Here is a 25,058-nt window from a genome sequence, read left to right as displayed (position 1 = left end):
TGTTTATTAATAGCAATGAACGAAATTTTATAGCTGTCTGGTTATATAATTTTTTTATAAAAAATAAAAATGGCTACCAGCGGTTAAACGAGACATTCTTGGCTTACGTTTATTTTAGATGTGTTTTTTTTTAATAACGTTTAAAATTACCCACATACGTTTGTGACACCCCATTTCTTAGATACTCTGTTGCACATATATATATATATATATATATAAAATATTCGTAAAGATAGATTTGGTTTAAATTCACTTAACTAATTCAATAATTTTCACTACAGTGACCACTCCGTGATGCGAGAATGGATTGGATATATCGCCAGCACTCGAAAACGCGTTCTTCGTGAATAAGGTCACGTTTATCCGTTAAAGGACGTAAGCCGAAACATTCTGGCTTACGTTTATTTTAGATTGTGTTTTTTTTTATAACGTTTAAAATTACCCACATACGTTTGTGACACCCCATTTCTTAGATACTCTGTTGCACATATATATATATATATATATATATATATATATATATATATATATATATTCGTAAAGATAGATTTGGTTAAATTCACTTAACTAATTCAATAATTTTCACTACAGTGACCACTCCGTGATCCGAGAATGGATATATCGCCAGCACTCGAAAACGCGTTCTTCGTGAATAAGGTCACGTTTATCCGTTAAGGATTAACGTTGGCTGAATTATGTTTATAAGACATAATTTAATAAATTTAAGTTTCTTATTTTAAGAACATTTCATACTTTAGGAATGATTTATTACTTTAAATTGATTAATTCATAATAATATATGTGCTTTTTTATTAAAAAGTTGTGATTTTATTGCAATAATACTATTATCTTTTTTAAATTATGTTATAGCACTAAGAGTTATCTGCGGAATCACACACAATTTCCAGCTAAAAACGGTACGTTATAGACATATTATTGAAGTAAATAAATACATTAAAAGAAACAAAATACATCTCCTTTATTTTTTAGCGCATTAAAATTTTTAATTTTTTTCATATCAACAGTTTTAAAATAAATTATAAGCACGTAAATAAATTAATATAAAATCTAAAGTTAACCTAATAAATAATAAAACTGCTTCAATTGTAAGTAGTGCAAAAATACCAAAGAATTGAGATAACTGATGGTCACTAAAAGGATTTCCTATCTCTTTTTCCAATTTAAAATAATTGGACTTTTATGCCCAATTACTCTAAGGTATACTCTGAAGCTTAAAGAGAAGTGTTTTAGGCCCCAATAGTTAGAGACTTAACCAGTTTTATAAGTAGCAATTGAATAAATAAGTTAAAAATTGTGAGATTCCTTGATATATATATATATATATATATATGTGTGTGTATATATATGTGTGTGTGTGTGTGTGTGTGTGTGTGTGTGTGTGTGTGTGTGTGTGTGTGTGTGTGTGTACAGGAACTGGGTATTTATTATAATTTTAACAATATAGTAAAATTAATATATATCACAGATTAAAATTATCCATTAAATATTTAACAATTTTTCCTCTTACGAAATTTAACAAATACAAATAAACAAAACAAATTATTATTCCTTTTTTAAATACAGTACACCTATTTTTAACACAACAAATTCTTAAGATTTTTACAAATCAGTTTTATGTTACAAAAAAAAAAAAAAAACAGATTAAAAACTGATATATCGAATAAATATGATGTTTCTTGATAGTACATAAAACAGGTTACTTTAAAATGTAAAACTGACTAAATGAATTACCTTTTGATTTTAAAATATTATTGGTTCACAAGGGAAGTATAACTAGACCACAAGTTGGGAACTAATTGGACAAGCAATTCAACTTTGTGGCTCTTCTCTTGAGAATATAAGCTACATTAGTGAACTGACAGACTGAACAAATATTCATGAACCACCATAACCACTAAATACTAGTGTGCATGAAGTATATAAACAATTCAGAATTGTTTGTTCTCTTCGTTATACTTATAGATTTTATTTTGAGGACTCATACACCTGCATATACATTTTTTTTATAACCCATTAAGAGGATTAAGGGAAGAACCACTATACCATAATGTATTGCTGAGTAATTCATCAGAGAATTTAATCTAATTATTTTTTACATTATATCATATTATTGAAACTCATTATTAGCAAATACCAACAATACCTGCAATTTCTAAGCAATAGTATAATTTCACTTAAAGTTCCGTGTTACTGATAGAATACTTTATTCTTTATTGAAGGTAAGAAGGAAGTTCGTATTAACCCCTACGCCATCCTACAAAAAGGCAATTGATTAATTGAATCCTTCACACATACTAACTAGTAAAGTACGGGATTTGCTGGATATTTTAATAACTCGTAGTTACAAATTACTAATTTAACTAAAAAAAAGAAGACATTTCACCATACCCTATTATAAGCGGAAGGGGTGTTTAATATACAGAAATCGTTAATAAAAACCGATCAGGTTGGTATTTGTCTTTCATACAATACTTAGATGACATTTTTTGTAAGATAAGGTGACGCAAATCACGAAAAAAGTCCTCAAGCAAATATATGATTGCCTTCACCGACAATGTAGTAATTGCATGGTCATTGAAGTAGTAAAACATTAAGGATGATGATATTATTAGGTTTTTGTTACATGTTTAATTATTGATTATTGAATGTTTCATTGATTTCAACTTCGTTGAAAAATTCTTCATACTTACTAATTTACTTTTACAGTTGGAACAGATTCAAAGTGAAAACTGCAAATAAGGTATATTTCTTCAAAATTATTTACTTTTAACGTTGAAACTTGATTAATAATTATTGTGTTTTTAATATTTAAATTCTATTGCAGAAGCACTTTAAATCATATTAAAATTGAGATGTTTACTTATACAAAATCTTGATTTAACTTGTAATACATTGCAACTTTCCGTTAATAATTGATTTAATTTCCAAATTGTTGCTATCCTACTTTATTAAAATAACATACGTTTTCCTTGAGACAGAAACCCTAATAAGTTTACTGCAGTTTCACTACGGGAATCGTAATTGGAATATAAAATTTTACTTACACAAAATCCCACCTTGTAGGTTGTTTGTACATAAAACTTTAAACAAAATCATATAATACGTTAAACACTAAGAAATTCCGAAAAATAGCGAGCCGGAGCCTTAAATACCACCTCTTCCCTACCCTACATTACATCACCACCGATGCCCTTGATTACCCTCCAAAGATCCAATCTTTAAGAAATTCATTGTCAACTCTCCTTCCTATTGTATGCAATTATAGTAGTCAACGTCCAGAGAATCAGCTGTATGTCTGCACCATTACTTACCTTCGTGGATCATTTCTTGAGAAATTACATTTTAAATTTAGCTATGCTTTAACAATTTTACTTGTTATCCTACAATTATTTATAAAATAATTTCCTTTATGTAGCTAATGCTACAAGTCACGGGACAAGATTAAAACATACGCTATCTTTGGCTCAGACTCAAAGTCCAATGCTTTAGGCCCTTGAACCACCAGCAATTAATTCTTAAGAGGAGAAGGTGTCTACGTGCCTTTACATGCTTTTAAAAAGAAACCAATACACATATTATGTATTGCTGAGCAAAACCTATTAGACTTGTAAGGATGACACATTTTAAAGGACACTTTAAGGAATTAAAAGTGTTTTAAGTATATTTATTTAAAAACAAGTTCTACTAGTATATTTTGGTTATAAAAAAGTTTTGGAAAACCCCTCGGAAACAAAACCGTACTTCAAAACTTAATTAAAAAGTCATAATGTGACACCTTCTTCTGCTAGTCTTTTTTCTCCTTTTAATTTGTCTTTTATTCACTGTAGTTTCCTTTTTTAATATTTTAGTGAGGATCTTTCAGCTGTGTTACACATATTTTATCGACTCTGCGCAATCCATTGCATGCAATTTTCCTGCTTCAACATCCATTTTATCAAAAACTTTTAACTTGACCTTGCACAACCAGACAATGTTATTACCATCTAATGCTCATCGTTTTATATACTACAAACACTCTTTTGGGAATTTTAGACTCAATTACAAGATTTAGACCACTTATTTGGATTTTGTGTCCTCTTATGAAGGCATTTAGTAAGAGTTTACCTTTTGGGAGATCTTTAAAAAATTTTTTTATCTGAAGCATTTCTGACACTGAGTAATTGTTTGAATAAACTTCTCAGTTGTCTTTGCCTTTGGTTTGTATACCAAGAATCAAGTCACATTGGCAACTTTCCAAACTCAGAGTAAGAATTTATCAAAATATATTTAAAATGAGATTGTAGTATTTATGTTTTGTGTTATACGCCATTATTTTTGTGAAGAATCAAGGAATTTTATGATGTAAAAAAATTTTAAATGCCTATTAACAAAATTTGTTAATCTTATTTCCTTTAGTAGTCAGCATTTTATGTATAAATATTAAAACCGAATCATTGCGAGAAAATAATACATTTGGTTAAACTACAAATGAAACAAATTATTCATCCAGTAAAGATACGTATTAAAAAGATTTATCATTTTAAAACGAAAATTTATACATTATCAAATTAAATTATTTCAAAAAATAACCCTTGGATTAAAATTGTAATCATTAGAAAGCTGTATATGTCAAATGGACATTCTGTTGATGGGGAAGGTATTCATATCAATATCCCACACAAAATAACAGTTTGTGCTTTCAATAAAACATAAATATATTGTTGATAGCAAATAACCGTCAAAAATGCTCTCAACTAGAAAATTGCATAACTTATCAACAACACTTTTAAATGTTCTACTATATGATTTATAATCGATTTCACTATCCATATTCTATATATATTAACGATATAAAAAAGTAACAAATAATAACAAGAAAATGGACAATTCAATACTTAATTTGCATTTTAACCCATCATCTTTATTTAGAATTCTTGAAGTATTATTCTGGACAGCAACATTTTGTTTAAACTAATTTAATATAATTTTGTTAAATCATGTTAACCTTTTCGGTATAAAGTATTCCATCCCCATAAGTATTTAAACCCGTATATTCATACACCATTAAACAATGCTTAGGATAATTTCAAGTAAAAATTGACATAGCCTTGTTAATGGTGAAGTTAAATTAGAACTGTACAATATATAAACATATACAGTCTATATATCTAAAAGTGTTTTATATATAGGTTTTATGTAAGAGGTTTTAGAAATAACAGTAGCAAATTAGCAATTGTTTTAGTTATATAATCAAATTATTCGTATAAAAATTACACATCAACATTATAAACAGGATTTAGAAATATGTTGTGAAAATCAAATATAAATATTTTAAACAGGACAACTATATTAAATGAGATATTCAAAAAGGAATAGTGTATGTAGCCCAAACGTTTCCTTCCGTTCGGCTGGAACCTGGTCGTCTGGACGCTCCTCCGTCTAAAGAGAAAGTTCCGGGCCCGAGTCTCCTGCTTCCTCCGACACTACCGCTGTACGTCGTTCCATAGCCTCGCATGTTAGTAGCGTCTACGCCTCCGTGCAGTCCGCTGTTGTGCTCATATCTTAGACCTCCTCCTACAGTCTGCTCTCTGTTGTACGGTCCTCCAAACACGCGAGATCCGTGTACATTGGCGTTCAGATTCCCATCGTTCCCTCTGTGGAGCGGAATGTTGGCGTGGCCGTGAACCACTGTACCGCTGGGGTTTACGGTATCTACCCCAACATGCCAGTCCTGGAATAAATAAGCCAACCACGGTTAGTCTGAGGAATTTTTTTATCTCAGGCATACAAATTCAATAATAATAATAACTTACATTATAAACCTAACCAGAGTATAAATATTTACTATTTTGTCTTGTTGTAGATAGTCATGTAGCTTTTTGGAGTACTTTTAGTGGGAATAAAATACGAGTACTTATATTAACCATTGGAACATCATCTATCATTATTTGATGAATAATGAATTTTCATAATGATAGAAAATTGCATAATTGTATACGTACAAGTATAACTGGCACTGCAATACATACAGTAGATTAAACAGGATTAAAAATAGTTGTAAAGCAAAACTTAGTAAATTAATACTTACCCTATTCTTTTGACAAACTACCGATGTTATTGTTATTGAAACTAGGAGAACGACCAAAGCTACTTTGTCCATTTTCTCTCTGAAAATACAGAAATGTGTTTGTTACAAAATGCATAAAATCCATATTAAATGTCCATCCAATCCATTGCATTACAATGAGATTGATTTGAAATAACAATCCATACTCACAGCGCAAGCTGTAGTATAACCCCCTATAACAGTTGTTGAATTCCACAAATAAAGTTTAATACCAATTATTGATGTATACACAACTCTCCACTGTCCTTTTACAATTAAATCTAATATCTTATGATGAAATTTATGACATTTAAAATAAATGTAAGTTGATTTATATAAACATAAAATAAAAACTTGTGTTATTTTCTAACAGGATCTGTAATAAACCTTTTAACAAAAAATGTGAAACAGGAATGATAAACGTAACACTAACTCTGAATTGATAGAAAATTATGAGGTACACAAGTAAAAAAGTACCATTCAAAAATTTTCTATATATTCCATACAATCTTGTTGTATACGTTTCTGTTGGGATATAGACTTTCAACTAAATTTATATTACTTATAGAAGTAAACATATAATTTTTTTACATTTTTTTAATTATGAAACTCAATTTGATACGTCTTGGCCATTTAAGTACGTTATTGCCATTCTATGAATACATTTAAACTGTCAAAAAAACAATAGTTTTCGAAGATTTATTTTAACATTTTTAATGAATAGTTTTTAAATGATTGTTTTATTAAATTAGATCTTCGTATTTATTTACGTTAAGTCAGGTGTGATCATCTACAACAATGACTAGTACAAATTTGTAGTTTCCTTATTTGAAACATAGTAGTAAATTAGCTCTAATAATTTTTAAATATTATTTATATTTTCAAATTTAGTTCTAATAATTATTGTTATACATAGCTAAAAGTACTAATCTGTTCCAGATTCCTGCTATAAAATGCTTAAAAAAGTATATATAAAATAATGTTGAAGACCTTACGTAAATAGCAGTAAAGTGTGCGCTGAACGTTTTCAAGATGTGGTGAACGTAAAAAGTTTGATAGGAAAGCAAATCTCGAGGCTTTTATAGTAAGCGTCTGACAAGAACGCATCAGACTGATAGTAAACTGTAATTCACATAAGGTCGGGGAACCCGTGATAATAAATAGAAGTTCCTCGTAGAGGAGAAATGTGATTCCCACACTTGTACTTTAACGATCTTTTATGTAAGACTTAAAAATTCACAAAGCTTTTATTTATTTTATTGATTTCAAAAAAATATGAATTATATAAAATAGAGATGCAGTTTGGCATCTCTACAGTTCTGAAAACATTCAAAGCTGAATTAACAGCTTGACAAGTGTATCTTTTACCTCTGTAAATTCATTTTTTCATTTTTTATACATCATTTCACTTCTAGTAAAATGTCCTAATTTTCGCCTAATCTAAAATATCGTAGGACTGTAGAAATTTATGAACTACCTTACATTGTGCCCTTTAGTTTGAAACTCATAGAACCATATTTGTAATACAATACAGTTATTATTATTTATTAAGTTATTTTTAAACTTATTTTTTATGATAATTTTCAATACAGTCCTACATAAATATATTCATATTTTTACTTACTTTAGGGCATTGAATAGCCAATCGAAGGAGGTAAAAAAATAAAAGAATTACTTCAAATCCCAATGTTATTTTACACTAAAAATGTATGAGGCCTTTTTAAAATCTCATAAAATGTTCATTAAGCCCAAAATGCTTCTACAATTCCAAATTTTAGGTATTTTGATATCCCTATTATATATATATATATATATATATATATATATATATTTATACATATTTATATTTATATCCCTCTATAAGGAATTTTTAATTTGTTTTAATAATTTTTAATGTAAATGCAATCCCTATTCTCAGATTCTGAGATTTCTAGACAATCTGAACAAAATCATGAAAATGAAAACATTGTCCCAAAAGAATAATTATTAATAATAAATGTATTTAAGTACAAGTATTCTTGAGGATTTTCATTAGCCACCCTATTATCTATAAACTTTCATATCTGTTGGCATCCTTCTAATTACATGACCTCTTCCCTTTTTTATTGAAACAGTTAACAAACGATAATGTGACGTTCCAGATCTATATCTTTCTCGGTCCATAAGCAATGGAGTCATCCTAGATATTTAAAGATCAATGTTTGTACCAAGTTTCATTTGTTTCAAGATTCCTTTCCTCAATTTTTGATGTTTGAATAATTCTTATTTTGATATACATGCAATTATTATATCTCAAAAACCATCCAAAATACCAAAATATTTTCATTTACAATATCTTTTGAAAATGTTAAAACGATTCAAATTTTTTTTATCAATCTGCCACAGATAAAGGTTTTTTAGATTATTTTAAGTTTGATCGGCTGCCATATTCAAAATACATAGCGTACAAAGGTGGCCAATGAACTTAGTCAATATTTAGAAGATCTCCTTTTATGCCTAGTTTCAATTTTTTTAACTTTTTTATCATCGTATCGTTTCTATTAGAGCTTTGTGCTCTTGGGGTCATACTCAGTGAAGTTGGTAAATGGTTTTACATTTACATTTCTTTTTACATTCTTGATAAATGGTATTAGAGAACTACTGCAATGAGTTGATCTTGTTTACAAATTCATCATATTATATATCTTGCACTTAATAAACTCTTAAATATTTGTAGCGTCAAATCGATAATTTAATACATGTTTGAAAAATGTGTTGCAATTAAAACAATGTAATTCTTTTATAACTGAAATATTACTCAGAATAAACTACAGTAAAATCAGAATGTTTTGTATTGTAGCAAAACAGTCATATTAAACGAAACATACGTAGTGGCCAGTTAATTTTCTGTAAAACTGTAAAGAGGTAATTTACAGAGAAGTCACGGTATAGCACCTCTCTCGGGGATAGTTACAACCGTAAGAATACAAGATTGGTATGCATTACCACCTCGGAGAACATTCCTTACATACATCTTTTCTCATTCAAATTTGTTAGACAATGACTTTAACAGAACCAGTTCCAAGAGGTAGTAAGTGGAACGCTATTTTTACTAAGTTACTAACGAAGTTATCTCTTCCAGCTTATTCTTATGACGGTAATTATCATCATTGCTATATACAAGGAGCTGTTAAGTCCTCAAGAACTAGTGGAGTTTTGTACTTGTATGAACATTTGCAAGTTGTAAATAATGAAGTTTGTAGTATTATATAATGTTAATTAAATAATGCAGCAATGACGAATTCATAACACTATCTAGTTTTTCTCAGTATTATTAATCGTGTCAGGAACTGATTTTTAATCATTTGACGTTCCAGGACGACATGTTGAAAGATTATAAATGAACAAAAACTAAAGAGCCGGACACTAAACAAACTCATTGACAATTCCGTAAATATAATTTTAGGAAACAAGCGAGTGCAATAAACCCGACCGTAGCAAAATGAATGACAGAGCGATATCATAGACACAGATTACATTGTATTCATTTTTCAAGGGTTTACTTTTGGCTGATAAGATATAAAAAGTACTAATTATATATATTCATAAATTAATGTAATTCCTTACTAAAGGAAACAGCATGAGCAGAGACTAAAAAGGGAGGGCATACAATTTAGTGTACCAGGGTTTACAGATAATCATACTTTCGAAGAACGAATAACAAAAGTACAAGTAAAAACAGCTATCTGCATCAGTAGGCATACATTTCCTTTTAGGGAATAAAAGTATCGTAAATATTATGAATAAATCGGAAAGGTCCAAATAGTTCTTCGAAAGTAGGCTTTAAAATCTTACCTATGTATATGTATTTTGTTGATAGCAAACTCAACTATCTTAGACCTGAAGTACACAAAAAAGCGGGAAGTAGACGTGATTTTACCGATTTAGGCATTTGAGATCTGTATGTAAATATATTTTTTGCAGCACAATATTTTTCACATAAACCATCAATGCAATACACGCAATAATCTGTAAAGAGAACTAAATAAAATTTCATTCCGCTTCTGAACATGTTAAAAAGATACAAATATTGTAATACAAAAATCTTTATAGCAAAGAAGTTTAAATTATAAATTATGTTATCGTTTTCAAAACCTTAATCCTAACATACTTTCAAATATCAAATTAATAGGCAGATAAATTTTAACAATAAAAATAAACATCTACATTTCATACTAAATTGAACCTTACACTTAGCAAAATAGTGATTACTAATATTTTATAGTATAAATGTGTTACTATGTCTCATTTTAAAATCTCATATTATTTTCCTCAGCTTGCTCCAAACCCTACTAATCTTTAAAAAATGTTTATACCTAATATAATAACTACGAGTAAATTGCGTGTTACTTAACTAGAACAAGCTCAGAGTAACAACTTAGACCTCAGAGAATATTGCACGTGTTTCTACACCTCATATTGCTCGCCTATATGTATAAGGAAGTTATTTTGTTTGCCCGCTTGAAGAAAACAGACAATTCCAGACATTTTCTCCTTGTTTATGAACACAATATTTACATTTATTTACCTGCAATAATGAATCGACGCTATTGATAACGTAGAACTGTAAAAAAATTGAATAATTAACAAAAATTGCATAAAAGGTATTAACTAGTTGTATAATGTATAAATTAAAAATAAATAGTGAGAAAATGCTTCTTTATTTACCTCTGAGAATTATTTACATACATAGAATATTATTTAAATTAAGTGAATATGCTTATTTTGCTTATATTGCCATCTGTAGTACATATTTGACAAGCACAACCTATGCTATTCTTCCTCATTTAATTTTTCTTTTATGCTATTGAAATGCATACAAATGTTCGTAAATTACCTAGCAAAACTAAATCATAAACCATAGTGTTTAATTTATTTATAAAAAAAACTTTTGGGATTAAAATCATCTAAATTTCAATCACTGAACCACTGTATATGGCATGCGTATCCCGATTAAAATGCCTCAGGCATTCATCCGGTGTGGTTCCATTCAACAGCAATTATAAAACGTGAGTGGAAACTAATACAGCAGTGAAAAAGAAACATAATTTACAGTTCCATTTTTGACGTAACTTTGTTGTGATAAAATTGATTAACAGTTACCCGCACCTTCGCTCGTTATTTTCTGTTGGAAAACAAGGAAATCGTAACTATATCCCTTTCAATTACATTATAAACAATCGTGAGATAATGGAAAGCCACTAAAAGATCTAATCTCCTGATAAATTTTAGTTTTCAGTTTCAAGAACAGTGTTTTGAGGCCGTAAAGACAGCGAGTGAAACATTTCTTATAATTAACTGTTAAATAATTTACATTTTTCTCCAATATTTCGTGATTATATTTATTAGCTACAACAATTTGAGTAACAGTTGAAGTATTTTAGGCCGTCGTAGAGGAATTTAAAAATCAAAGTTTTTGTAGAAGAATTTTTATCCAACGCACTTCCAGTGTGATAAATGGTAGAGCTCTATGTACTTTTAAATTTAAATAGGCATATTATATTGTTCGTAGGTACATATTATTACAGTGTTTATGATTAAGAGCTTCATATGATAAGCAAAATCATATATACAGTGTGCCATGCACGTGTTACGTTTATGCTTACTTTATGGTTTGAAGACTATAAATGGAAAAATATTAAAAATGTGAGTTAAACTAATTAAACATGTTACAGATTTATCATAGTATAACGTGTATTACAGATGAATAATTAAAAAGCCTCTTTCAATTAATATTTCGCAACTGTAAAGACCAAGATTGGGATTCATCGCTATATTAGAGAACATTGCGGAACAAATAATATTGCTACAGTCATATCAGGCACCCTTAAAAAATCCATGAAAATGTACAGCTAAACTTATTCTATCGATTGAATAGTGCACGTGTGAAAACAAACAAAACACTAATTTGCCGATTTAGAGATGAAGTTTCATCCAAACCTTGCAGTCTTCTGATGGTATCATAGTCGCATCATAGCCAAATCCTATTAAGTGGCATAAACTATCATCGAACTCAGTATTTCCTATATATAAACAAAGCATCATAAAAAATTTGTGAGCTATAAATACGTTTTCCACCCTCCCGAGTGAAATGCTTTTGATAACGCTCAGCCAAAACTATTATTGAATTAAAATTAACAATGAGCTACTGAATAATACATTTTAAATACATTTTTGCCTTGCTAAGGCAAACAAATTAGTGCACACCATCTTGATAGTAAGTCAAATCAAAATCGAACTTGCTAACAACAGTCGTTCAGGATTTTATAATATCGTTTTAAAACCAAAAATTTATTAGTTGTCACGTTATTCTTTACATTTTGATCAGTCTATCTTTTTACAAAACAGTTACATATATTCTCTAGAGAAAGGTCTCAAAATTGAATAGCAGACCCAATGAGTTCACAACTTGTGGTTTTAGTTTTATTTCCCATGCGAGTCCATAACTATTTTCATTTCCAACTACCGATGGTCTGTCAATTTATACATGCGTGAATAGCACATAGCAAATTACAGGTTCGACCACACTTAAAGCTTTCAAAGCTCTAATGTCTTAGAAACTGGGAGTTTATGGTTTTGCCCTAGCTTTGCGCTAGAAGGCGAAATAAATTGTTAATGATAATACAAATCATGACCTTACTATTTAGACGATAAGAAAAATATTCAATATAAAGTTAGAATTCCACTGTATGCCTTTTGTAATCCGGGTTTCTCCAGAATTGTACTAGAAATTGTAAAAATAAGGTATTAAAATGTTGACTTTAAAGATTTTGAGCAGATATCTTTCTACATACATAGTTAGTTTTTTGTAAATGTTAGGAAGTGAAAAGCGTAGATATACTCTTCGTAAACCATTATAAATCTGTGAATTTAATAACTAGATGACTAGATTTACGCCCAAGTTGTAATCTCTTAGTATAAAGTGAGCTTATACCATGACGTATAATCCTGACGTTTTGTATTGTATATCAAACACTCATGAGATAAGTAATCGTTGTTGGATTATATTCACACTCTAAAAGTGATATTGAAATAAATGAATTTTAAGTTTATATTACCTAATTTGTAGGAGCATATATATATATATATATATATATATATATATATATATATATATATATATATATATGTAATTTTAATTTAATTCATCTGTATTTAAGTTTCCACAGGATTTAGCTGTAAAGATTTCATCAATAACTTCTTATCTTATTTAAAAACTAATAGAAATTGTGATATACATGGTTTGCGTACCACTTAATAAACAAATTTAAAATTATAACAGAGGCATTTAAAAATGTCAGTAGGTATGTATTATTTATTCATACTGTATGTTCCGTAGTTATTATTTCATTGTGTAATAAACTAAGATCATACAATATTTTAACATACTTATTTGCCAGATATGAGATCATACATCCGAAATTTTCCTTTTATTATGTTTAGGATCACAATAACTCCCTTAAGAGAGTGCTTCCTTGTATCTTAAAGTGTATGGCCTTGCCTGTCCTGTACGTTGCTATCCGGTTTTGATGTTATATGGTGTGTCATATATCTGCCTAAACCCTAGGTGCCATAGTAGTAAACGTCTGAAAATGGACTCACAATAAAAAAAGGCTCTCTGAAACATGGGTTTAATGCACCCAATATGTTTTCTCAAAAACATATTCCTGGGATATTGTTATCAAACAGCATTGTTACAATGCCTTTTTTAATAATATTAATTCTCGTTGCACTACATGCATAAAATTAAATCTTTCTCTTCGTTTACTTACTTAAACCAATGTATACATGCCGAGCTACAATGTCATGAAAGTAACAACCATTACGTAATTAAAGTCCAGTCAACGAATGGCCAAATGATGGATATAGAAGGAAAGTCAATTAGCGGAAAAGGTCCTCATTCCTTGTCATGGTGGAAGAGGGGAGGAGGTTCAAAGATCCTTTTTTTGTTTGCTTCTATTTCAGTATGGAATCGCTTATGGCAACACAGTTTTGCCAAAGTTCAGTGTTAGTTACCTTAAATCTTAAATTCATACATTGATAAAAAGAGGTGATTATGAAAAAACTAATATATAATCTTGAGTCCCGACTACTGCGAAATGCACCAAATATCCAAAAGGTTTGACCATCGAATTTACATACCACAATACAACACAAAATGTTCCTAAACCATTTGCCTTTATTTTGCAAATTATATTGTACTATTTACCTAATGAAGCACCATTCAGAGACTTAAGTACTAAACCTTTTAAGCGGTTGTATTAATATATTAATGAAAACTGTAGACAGATCCGTAATTCCTAAAAAATCTCTTTACATAGTTTTCTACCATTCTCTTATTCTACAATTGCAACATTCGCCGACCCTTTATTGATAAATTACGTTATTAATCTTTACCTATGTTTTGACAAAACTAGTTAAATTTTAAAATTTCTTCCTATATTTTCTCCCATAATAATATGGTCATTTCATTTTAATTTGTCTAAGTGGCTAATGCTACAGAAACCCATCATAAATTGAATAATCAAAAATTACAGAATTACAATGTATTTTGGAGCATTCTATGATATGGTTAAAATGATTGCTCTTATTTCACCTATAACCTGTTCCACTTATTAACACTTGTGTACATTGAAACTTTACGTTTATGTTTACATTTTTATGAGCCATTTGATGTTTTAAAAATACATCATTAATAATTTTAACAAATATCCCATCTACTACCATATTTATGGTAATTTACTTGGTAAAATATGAAATCAATGTGAAGGACTGATTGTAGCGATGCGTATTTTACAACGGGTGCGGCAGTGCACGCTCCAATACGAGTATAAATAGCTGAATTGCTGGAGGGCTATTCTTTACCACTTCAAATCTCTGATCCTCTGTTTGCAATGTGAGTGTATCAAGGTTTTAAATATTAGGTTGTTTCATAGATGCTAACATTAATTTTAATTATATTTTTGAAATAAAAAAAATGTTTTTAATTATTATTAGACTAATCATAAAATAAGCAGGGTCTTGTTTAGATATATCGTAATTTCTATATTTTTTCAATAACAATTCCCACTTAATTTTAATAATATGTAAGTTTATATATTTATCAACAAAACCATACAACCATACTATTAATCCTGTGAAGTTTTACGGTCGTATTACTTTTGCTATGTGTGAATACTATAACGATGTTAAACTTAGTATATACTGATAGTGCGTAACTCTATTAACCTCGTTAAAAATTTAAACATCACCATAAAATTCAAATGAAATTCTACATATTTATCACAAAGTAAGAGTTATGATTTAACTTTAATTTTAAAATAAAAATACATGTTTCTATCAATGCTAACCATACCATATTATAGATACTCGTATATATATATATATATATATATATATATATATATATATATATATATATATATATATGTTTGTGTGTGTGTGTGTGTGTGTGTGTGTGTGTGTGTGTGTATGTGTGTGTGTGTGAGAGAGAATATATTCTGCACACACACACACACACACACACACACACACAGAGAGAGATAGAGAGAGAGAGAGAGAGAGAGAGAGATTCGTAAAAAATTTTCGAATTTTCGTAAAAAAAAATTCGTATTTCGTAAAATCTTAAACAATTGTTTCGTTTTTTAATTTATTTTTAAGATTTATTTACGAGTTTATGGTATTATGAAAGATTAAGAGAAAGAGTAGCATCTTTATTTAGGTGTTGTAAAGTCATTAGTATTTTTCAATAAACCATACCCAACGGTCATACATCTGTGTAAGTTTAAAGATCTAGATAAAATGTATAAAATACATTTTCGTTATTCCATAGTGTTTCAAAGTCTAAGTATTGTTCATACTTTATAAACAGAATGTAACTATGTATAATGTGACAAATATTTACTTGAATCGTAATAAATTATACTATTATCTGTTGTTTATAACGAACTGCCTTTATTTTCTTTTAGAACTGGAATATCGCCGTAAGTGAAGTAAAGCCAGGATATTCAATAGTGAATGGAAATTACAGAATTCCAATAATAGAAAACTCACAAGCAAGTGTGGAGGGCAATGTGGACGCATCAGGAGCTATTGTAGGAGACAATAGTGGACATATGTCCTTGGGAAGCACCCTCTCTGGCAGACACAGGCCGAGCGGAATAGCTGGAACGATTAACGCCAACCCTTCTTTCAGTGGTTCTGGAACTACGGTCTCAGGGAGAGCCAACTTCCCAATCGCACAGGCACCTGACGGATATATCAGTGTAAATGTACATGGATCTCGAGTTTTTGGTAGACATATGTCCAGAATGAGTGGTAGTTATGGAGCAGGACTCACATATGGACTGCATAAAGGAATTTATGGAGGAGTAGATGTTACGAACAGTGGGATGGGCAACACCTACAGACACAAAATAAGCCAAAGAACAAAACGGAGTCTATTACAATAGAAATTATATTTTAGTTGTATTGATAATAAATTCTCTTATTTCTTTATGTCTAAAAAATTAATTTAAAAATACATATTATTGCCACTTTATTTTATTATTATTTGTGATAAAGAATGAAAGCATAGCTACAAAACCTTACTTACATTGGTAAAAGAAAACTATTCCACTATGAAAGTTCACTAAAGCATAAGTTTTATTGACTTACTTATATATTTTTTCGCCGAAGGGATTATTTTTATTTGAAAGTGTTTTCTCAGCCCCAAAAACGTTACTTAAAAAAATTACAGAAAGTCGGTAACTGTAAATATCATACTAGAAGTAAATTTAGCAGTGATAATTATCAGCATATTCGAATAATCATTTACCAGATAACCTCACAAGTTAAATAAACATTATTCGCCAGTCATATGACATAATTGATAACTAGTGAATGATGACTCCACAAAGTCAAATATTAATTTGGCAATACAAATATGTTTCAGATTATGGTATTTACCATGCAACTGTCAATCGTTGTTTTCTTAGTGTTAGCAGTGGCCTTTGTCGTGTGCCAGGATAGCAGAGTAAGTATAATTTGTATTGGCTCTATTAGATAACAATAAAAAATACAATGTATTGAGTAAAACACTACACTATTTTCCCACTACTCTTTAGTAAACATAACAAGATATTTTCAAAATATTTTCTACTACTAATTTTTTACGTGAACTTTTTAATCTGGCATATAAAAGTAAATTCTGTACACAACGAAGATTTTCAGGAGGATTCAGATTAAAAGTTTAACATGTCACTTGTTATTACGAGAGATAGAGAGGTAGTTATTAAAAAAAAAACGAAAATGCCATTAAAATAATAATAAATGTTTTGAATTCCATAGATTGGTTTTGCATTCGATAACAGTGGTTCAATATAAAGACATTCATTCGTATGTATTTATTTTGTTTTACTGATTAAAACACACATTTCTTATTAGTTATGTATTGTTAAAATTGGGCCTATCAAGCGCAATGATAACAATTGGAAAATTTTTTTATAAATTATTTAATTTGAATACAACTATAATAAATTACTTAAAACTGTTTTTTATAACTGTGTAAACAATGCAATAAGTTACTGTTATTTAACAGGACTGGCACATAGGAGCAGACTCAGTGAGGCCGAGTGGCACAGTAGTGCACGGCCACGCCAACATCCCGGTACACAGAGGCTCCAATGGTCAAGTGGACGCCAATGTTCACGGGTCTCGAGTGTTCGGGGGACCGTAAAACAGACAGCAGATAGTAGGGGGAGGCCTGCAATACCAACACCCCAGCGGTGTGAGAGGAGGACTGGGTTTGACCCACTCTAGAGGACAAGGCAATACTTACGGTGCTTCAGTCAGCATACCATTCCAGGCTGTATAATCATTTTACTGTCCTCCGTATATCCATAAACTATTTAAATAACAATTTTTCTACATTGTTGATTACCAATAAACAAAGTATTTTGAATGCACTGAATTATTATTTTTGTGGCACTAACATTATATGAATTTAAAAAAGAAACATTTCTATGTATATATAACTTTATTTTAATGTTAATTTTACTTTAATACATAATATTGTAGGCTTCATTCGTGATGTATTTAAAGTGTTAGAAGATAATTCTTTTCAGCCTAAATTATATTAGAATATCTACAATTGCACATCCACCACACATATATACAAATAAACTTAACAGGTATCTTACATATTCTGTTCTCTATTACCAGACTTCACCTATATAGGATATTTACAGGAGAGTCATAGTATTGTGTTGATAAAGGTAATTTATATTTAAAACAAAAATTGTCCCTATCTCAATTGTTTCACACCACACATATATACAAATAAACTTAACAAGTATCTTACATATTCTGTTCTCTATTACCAGACTTCACCTATATAGGATATTTACAGGAGAGTCATAGTATTGTGTTGATAAAGGTAATTTATATTTAAAACAATAATTGTCCCTATCTTAATTGTTTCACCACACATATATACAAATAAACTTAACAAGTATCTTACATATTCTGTTCTCTATTACCAGACTTCACCTATATAGGATATTTACAGGAGAGTCATAGTATTGTGTTGATAAAGGTAATTTATATTTAAAACAAAAATTGTCCCTATCTCAATTGTTTCACCACACATATACACAAATAAACCTTACAAGTATCTTACATATTCTGTTCTCTATTACAAGACTTCACCTATATAGGATATTTACAGGAGAGTCATAGTATTGTGTTGATAAAGGTAATTTATATTTTAAAAAAAAATTGTCCCTATCTCAATTGTTTCACCACACATATATACAAATAAACTTAACAAGTATCTTACATATTCTGTTCTCTATTACCAGACTTCACCTATATAGGATATTTACAGGAGAGTCATAGTATTGTGTTGATAAAGGTAATTTATATTTAAAACAAAAATTTTCCCTATTTCAATTGTTTCCTTTTTCATTGCATTGTAACTGTGTAATAAAAAACAAAAAATACCAATCTGTGAATATCTGATGATTGATGCCCGACTTTGGTTAAGCATCTTTAAAGTAACCGCGTTGTGAGAGTCAAAACGTTTTTTTTTTGCTTTAAGCAGCCATTAATTGTAGGTAAGGTATTCCTCTATCTTCACACCTATCTTATACATCTGATTTATATACACAGGTGTTGGAACTAGTGCCCTTATACCAAAAGTGATTGTTGATTTGTTTCCTGCAAATACATGTATCAATATTCCTGTATGAAGTCTTTCTGTAATCCTCTTTATGGATATTAATTTGTTGAGAATGTAAACTATATAAATTCACTCAGTAGTAAACTGAGTTTTTTCCATAACCGTAGGCCTATGATGAAAATTCGGATGTTTTTCGCTAGTTTTTTAATAGTAGAGATGTTTTTAAAGGACTTTTTCGTTATTTCCAAAATATTGTGAATATAGTTTCACGTCCAGAAAATCCTAAAAAGCACAGATATTACTTTATATATATTTAGTTATATCTATGTACGCATTAGTTAAGCTAAATCAAGAGTAGATCGTGAAAATATGTTGGGACATCAAGGTGAGGATAAGTACACCACAAAGAATCTGAATGCAAAAAAGAATACTTATACTTTGCTCCTGAGCTTAATGGCTAGTTTCATCTAGATTTACTGTGTATTAACGATCACCATTCGAAATAAATATTTTGTTCACTTGTAATTGGTAAAAAATGTCTTACAAATCAAAATTGGTTATATTTCAAAGGGAATATTAATAGCTCTTAGTCCCTTAACGGGTCTGTCAGTTGGCCCTGCCTACTTTTTTACCTTCAACGAGTTTTTGCCAATGCTGAAGTAAAATTCATTATCTAGTTGTAAAATCCTAACTAGGATTCTTTTTCTAATCATTGACTCTCACGATCCAATGTAATGTGTTTAACAGTCTCCTCTGGATTCCACACATTTTCCAACAAAAAATCAAATTCTCGTGGTCTACAGTAGTAAATCATAAGTTGAACAAGTGTTTCCTAAGTTATAATAACATATAATAAGGAGGTGACCTGTATCAAAATGTATTTTTTTTAGCTTCATCAGTCAGTTTTTGAGACTGCATGTTAGTCCCTCTATTGTGCTTCTAGCTAAATGAGTGCTCAGAGAAACTCTACCCCTTAAGTCCGTGCTTATTTCTGAACCATTTTCTAATAGCTCGGTATGCAGTTGACTTAGTTGTAACATGAGTCGGTTCAGATCACAAGGCACACAAGGCTGTCACAGAGAGACAGAAGAGAAATTTTTCCAGAAACCTTACTGAAAGCTAAACTAGATTTCGAGTTTATATTTCAATTCATTCTCAAGTTATCATCTTAGTAGTATGTTTTGATAACGCTCAGCTAAATTCCACTGAGGGACATATACTAGCATCCAACTCTTATCTTGTCTGTTTTCACATATACTCATAATACAATGTGTAGAAAACTCTGATGCTCCACCGTGCTTAGATATCGTATCTGAAACATCGTAGTACAGTCAATTGTGCACCTCACGAGAAAATGAGAATACATCTTGAACTATTTTACACTATATTTTGTACTCTAGAGTCTCTGATATCAAAACAATGTAATGAGCTTTTAAGCTTCTTTCTAGTTTCTTTTTTTAAGTTTTTTTATTTTTTTCCAGAATCTAGGATTCAAGTTTTTGAGAACATCCGATTTGAACTAAGAGAAAGGTTAGAGCTAAACTCAGGACTAGAATCCGAACGCTCAACTCATTATTTCTTGAGCACAGCAATATAGAAAATTCTGAAAATCTGTATTTTATTATTTAGGTAATGAATAGAAAATCTCTTCCTCAGTTGTGGATATCTCTTTGCTTAATCCCAGATAACAGTTGCGTGCATTGAAATAGCAATTAGTTTAAATACAATTAAAAATACTATATTTAATATTTACGTTTAATAATTTGTGATTCCAACAATTATGCTCCATCGTAATTATGCTACAATAACAACAGCTGGATATTATGCAGCACCCCTTTAATAGTGATACCTAGAGCTATTAAGTATATCAACACAATAGTCTATAAACTGTTGTTACTTTAGGGTGTGTTGTACATTCATGACATAATTTACAATGACGAAGTAACAAAGGGGGCGCAAAAATAACAACAGATACCTTGTAAAAGAAGCAATAGTGGCATTAATTCGCTTATTTACCTCAAAGGTTGGATTTATTCGAATTATTTAAATTCAATGAATTTTTAAGTAATTTAATATCCATTAATTACTTTTTTACATAGTGATTTTTACACTGACTTACAGTGGAGACAACATCTAGATGTGCTTTATTTAACAGTAAAAACTGTTTTACTTACAAAGATTAACAACCTCCATTTCCCATAAATAACTCTCAAAAAACTGTATCCGTGACTTTAACACTGAGTTACAGTCTCCACACTATCTAGATGTTTTTTATTGAACAGAAAAATCTATTTTTGTATTTACAAAGATTAACTACCTCCAGTTCCAATAAAGATGTCTCGAAAAAACTTTATCCTTGAATTTAAGTGCAACCATCGTTTGAAGAATGTTATTTAAGGAATAAATAACTACTAAGATCAATACAGTATATTACTGGAGGGAAAATGAGAACTGAAGTCTTTTTGCTAACTTCATGTAATCCACTATGTTTTATCCTTGTATCATGATCGGTAAATACGTCCCTGCAACGACTAATTTATTTACTATATGAATCTACTATTATCGTTTTAGGAAATATTAAACATTCTATAGCGCAATGACATTTCACAGTAACGTCATCAGCATACCAGTCTTCGGACATTGAGATTATTATTTTTGTATTTTTTATACGTGTATATTTTGTGATAGACTACCAACTCAACAATACTTTTAAATGGAGGGTGTATTTTTATGTTTATTTTTTAGCAAAAGTAATCGGAAAGGAAGGAAATAAATAAGAAGACAATGACAAAGATTTTGGAAGTCTCACTTTACTTCGCCTGATTCCTACAAGCAATTGATGCGATCATCGAGTATTGCAGCACTTGCCGCATTCTTCACTTTAACATGTCTGTCTCGTCGTCCCCTAATTGCAATGAATTCGGAAACTTTAGGCCCAAATTAACAGCGGATCCCATTCTCCGACAAGACTATATTCCGTACGAAGTGGTATTGGAGAATACAATTTTGCTGACCTATAAGGTTACATTTCTGATCGATTCAGCCTTATATACACCGACACCAGACCACATTCACAGCATGAACACTCAACTCCGATCCTGTCAATACAAATTACTGCCAAGTAGATGCTCAGTTCCTTCACCAAGCATGGGTTACATCATCCTTAAAAGCACGCAACTGAACATGTAAAAGAGATGAATCATCTTAAACCCATACATTATACTGTGTGTCCTATGCATCATTGTTGTAAGAAAAATAATGAGTAATAAGAGGTGAGGTAATTGTAGATGTAGATGAAAAGAATTTCGTGGAAGAGTAAAAATCTGAAAGAGAAAACTTTCAGATTCTTGAATAAGGTAAAGGCCGTCTTCTCTGTTATTTGCACAGACCTCCAAGTCAGCCCAGACTGTCTCAGTAATCATTATTATAATACATTTTATAACTAATAGAAGCGTGTTCATGCTTTTATGTCATTCATATTTAAATTTATTAAGTATTTATTTTATTTGAGGTTAAAATTACTTGAAAGATTGTATCGCATGAACTTTTCAACGAAAAATACATCCGACCACTTTAAAAAATACTATACAAAAACTAATAAATCCTGGAACTCTGTATTTACTTGGAATTGTAATACAATATTTAACAGAAAAGACTTTTACCTCTAGAGAGCTGCAAATAGCTGAATTTTTCTTATACCGTAATAATACTTTAGAATTTTTTGGAATTCTCCTTCGAGATCTAGCTTGTAGTCCTATAAATTACACTATACTTTTGTACGTTTAATCACACATTATTAGCAAATTTTAGTTTTAAATATAAAAAACAGTTACAAGTTACTATCCAACTTTGAGTAAACATTTAAGGACTTTTATTAAAACCCATTGTAGTAGTTTTGACATTATATATATATTGTCAAATAGTAAAAAATATATAATGTCAAAACTACTACAATGGGTTTAACCAAAAGTCCTAAAATGTATATATATATATATATATTTATATATATTATATATTTATATATATATTTATATATATAGGCCTATATTCAGATCGGGTAACAAGTCAAAATTAAATAGATTATGAAACAAAAAATATTAAGACCAGGGCAAATTAAAATGCGCATAAATATACAATTTGTGAGATATGTTTGACCTTTGCAACAAGGAAACTCATTTTTGGCGTCTTATATATAATTTACTCGATCTAAAAGTGCTCATATACGTGCAGGTAGATGTTAAAGGGATATCGCTTAAAGAGAGCATCACCTGTACTAAGCTCACGTCATAATTTAATAACTTGTAAAGAGCTCTTGATTCAGAATCGCCTGGAACTCATTACGGAGATGCGATGTTAGTGAGTTCTCAAGATTCAAGCTATAAGCACGAAAATTATGTATGTTTTCAAGCAAAGCTCTTGTAACTTCTGCACTAGGGGTTTTATAGTTTTATTTACCAAATCCAATGCTCTATTAGAGATTTTAAAGTACAAACTCTATTTGCGTTCACGCTAGTTTTCATGTTGTGTAACCTTTTCATCTCTAGTATGTATAAATAGGAAGAGTAGAAAGATATAAATTATGTGTAATTGAACGCACGTGCTTAAAAGTAATTTCACATGTAAACTAATTAGGAAATTGTAACTTTTTACAAATTTGTCTAAAACTGTAAACAACTGCTGCAAAACATTGCTTTGAGACCGCGACTTTAATGTGAAACTTTGCTTTCATATTTGTCACCATTGTATGTAAACATTACAAAAGAGTAAAATCCATATTCCCATATTTGGCTGCTGAGGTAGATTTCTCTTGAGTAAATTCCATATATATTAAATATGTAAGATATTAAGTTGTATATGTTTATATTTTCCTTCTGGCCATTTGAAAGTGATTAAATGAAAGAGTAATTGTTGTTCTTTTATATCTAAAATTTGTATTAAAACGTTATTTATAACATTTAAATTTATTTATAATATACGCATATGGTCTGAACCAATACATTTTAAGAGCTTTTTTACTAGTACTTTGTATTCTCTCTCTAACTGACAAGCACAGATGCAACCTATGTTCTTTGGCGCATTGATATGACAAAAAATCTAAACATCTTTAAAGACGAGGTTATGATAAAAGCACTATTTAATTAAGATTATTAAGGGCTGAGTGCTACGGAAAGCCTATCACTATTTGGGTCTATCTCTTATTTCTGTCTGTAGGTGTGTCTATCTATCTAACTGTGTGCAGGGCGTATCCAGAATAAAGTGAATTATAAGGCTGCAATTTTACATGCCAGTGCCTATATAATGCACATATAAAAATATCTTGGTATAAACATCCATTAAAAATTAATTTTCTTAAAGATCTGAGAATATAAAATATTACAAAATTACGATTATATATTAGTATTTCACGTTAAATGTTTCATTTAATAAAAATGATGACATTAAAAAGTTAAAGAGGTAATGTTGACTTGACTAATATAATTTTTATGTTTCATAAATATTAAGCATTGCGATATCAAAGATTTGTGTATATCGTCCATTGTAATCGGGTCTTCTCATGGAAGCAATTAAAAGAAGAACGATAACCTTAATACCGGAAAATAATCTTGTAATTATTATAGACATTAGTTTAAACACACATGTGTTTCTAAGTAAACCAATACCCAATTAGGAGCTAGTATTGAAGGGAGAGGATAAACCATTTGTCCATTGCTAGCCCGTCTTAATCCGACTCTGTCTGCTGGATTAAAATTAGCG

At 29.9% G+C, this 25,058-nt stretch overlaps 1 protein-coding gene across 1 annotated transcript; it reads right to left on the bottom strand.

The window, feature by feature from the left end:
• Nucleotides 1-5,226: 5,226 nt before the first annotated feature.
• On the bottom strand, nt 5,227-7,120 carry LOC124355460. Its single transcript, XM_046806607.1, has 3 exons — nt 7,102-7,120; nt 6,089-6,167; nt 5,227-5,731 (listed from the first exon to the last, which is right to left on the bottom strand). The coding sequence occupies exons 2-3, from the start codon at nt 6,158-6,160 to the stop codon at nt 5,363-5,365; spliced, it is 441 nt and encodes a 146-aa protein (XP_046662563.1). The 5' UTR covers nt 6,161-6,167; nt 7,102-7,120; the 3' UTR covers nt 5,227-5,362.
• Nucleotides 7,121-25,058: the final 17,938 nt, after the last annotated feature.

This window comes from Homalodisca vitripennis, chromosome 2 (assembly GCF_021130785.1).
Source record: "Homalodisca vitripennis isolate AUS2020 chromosome 2, UT_GWSS_2.1, whole genome shotgun sequence".
Taxonomy (NCBI): Eukaryota; Metazoa; Arthropoda; class Insecta; order Hemiptera; family Cicadellidae; genus Homalodisca; species Homalodisca vitripennis.
This window is presented reverse-complemented; position numbering and strand designations above follow the sequence as displayed.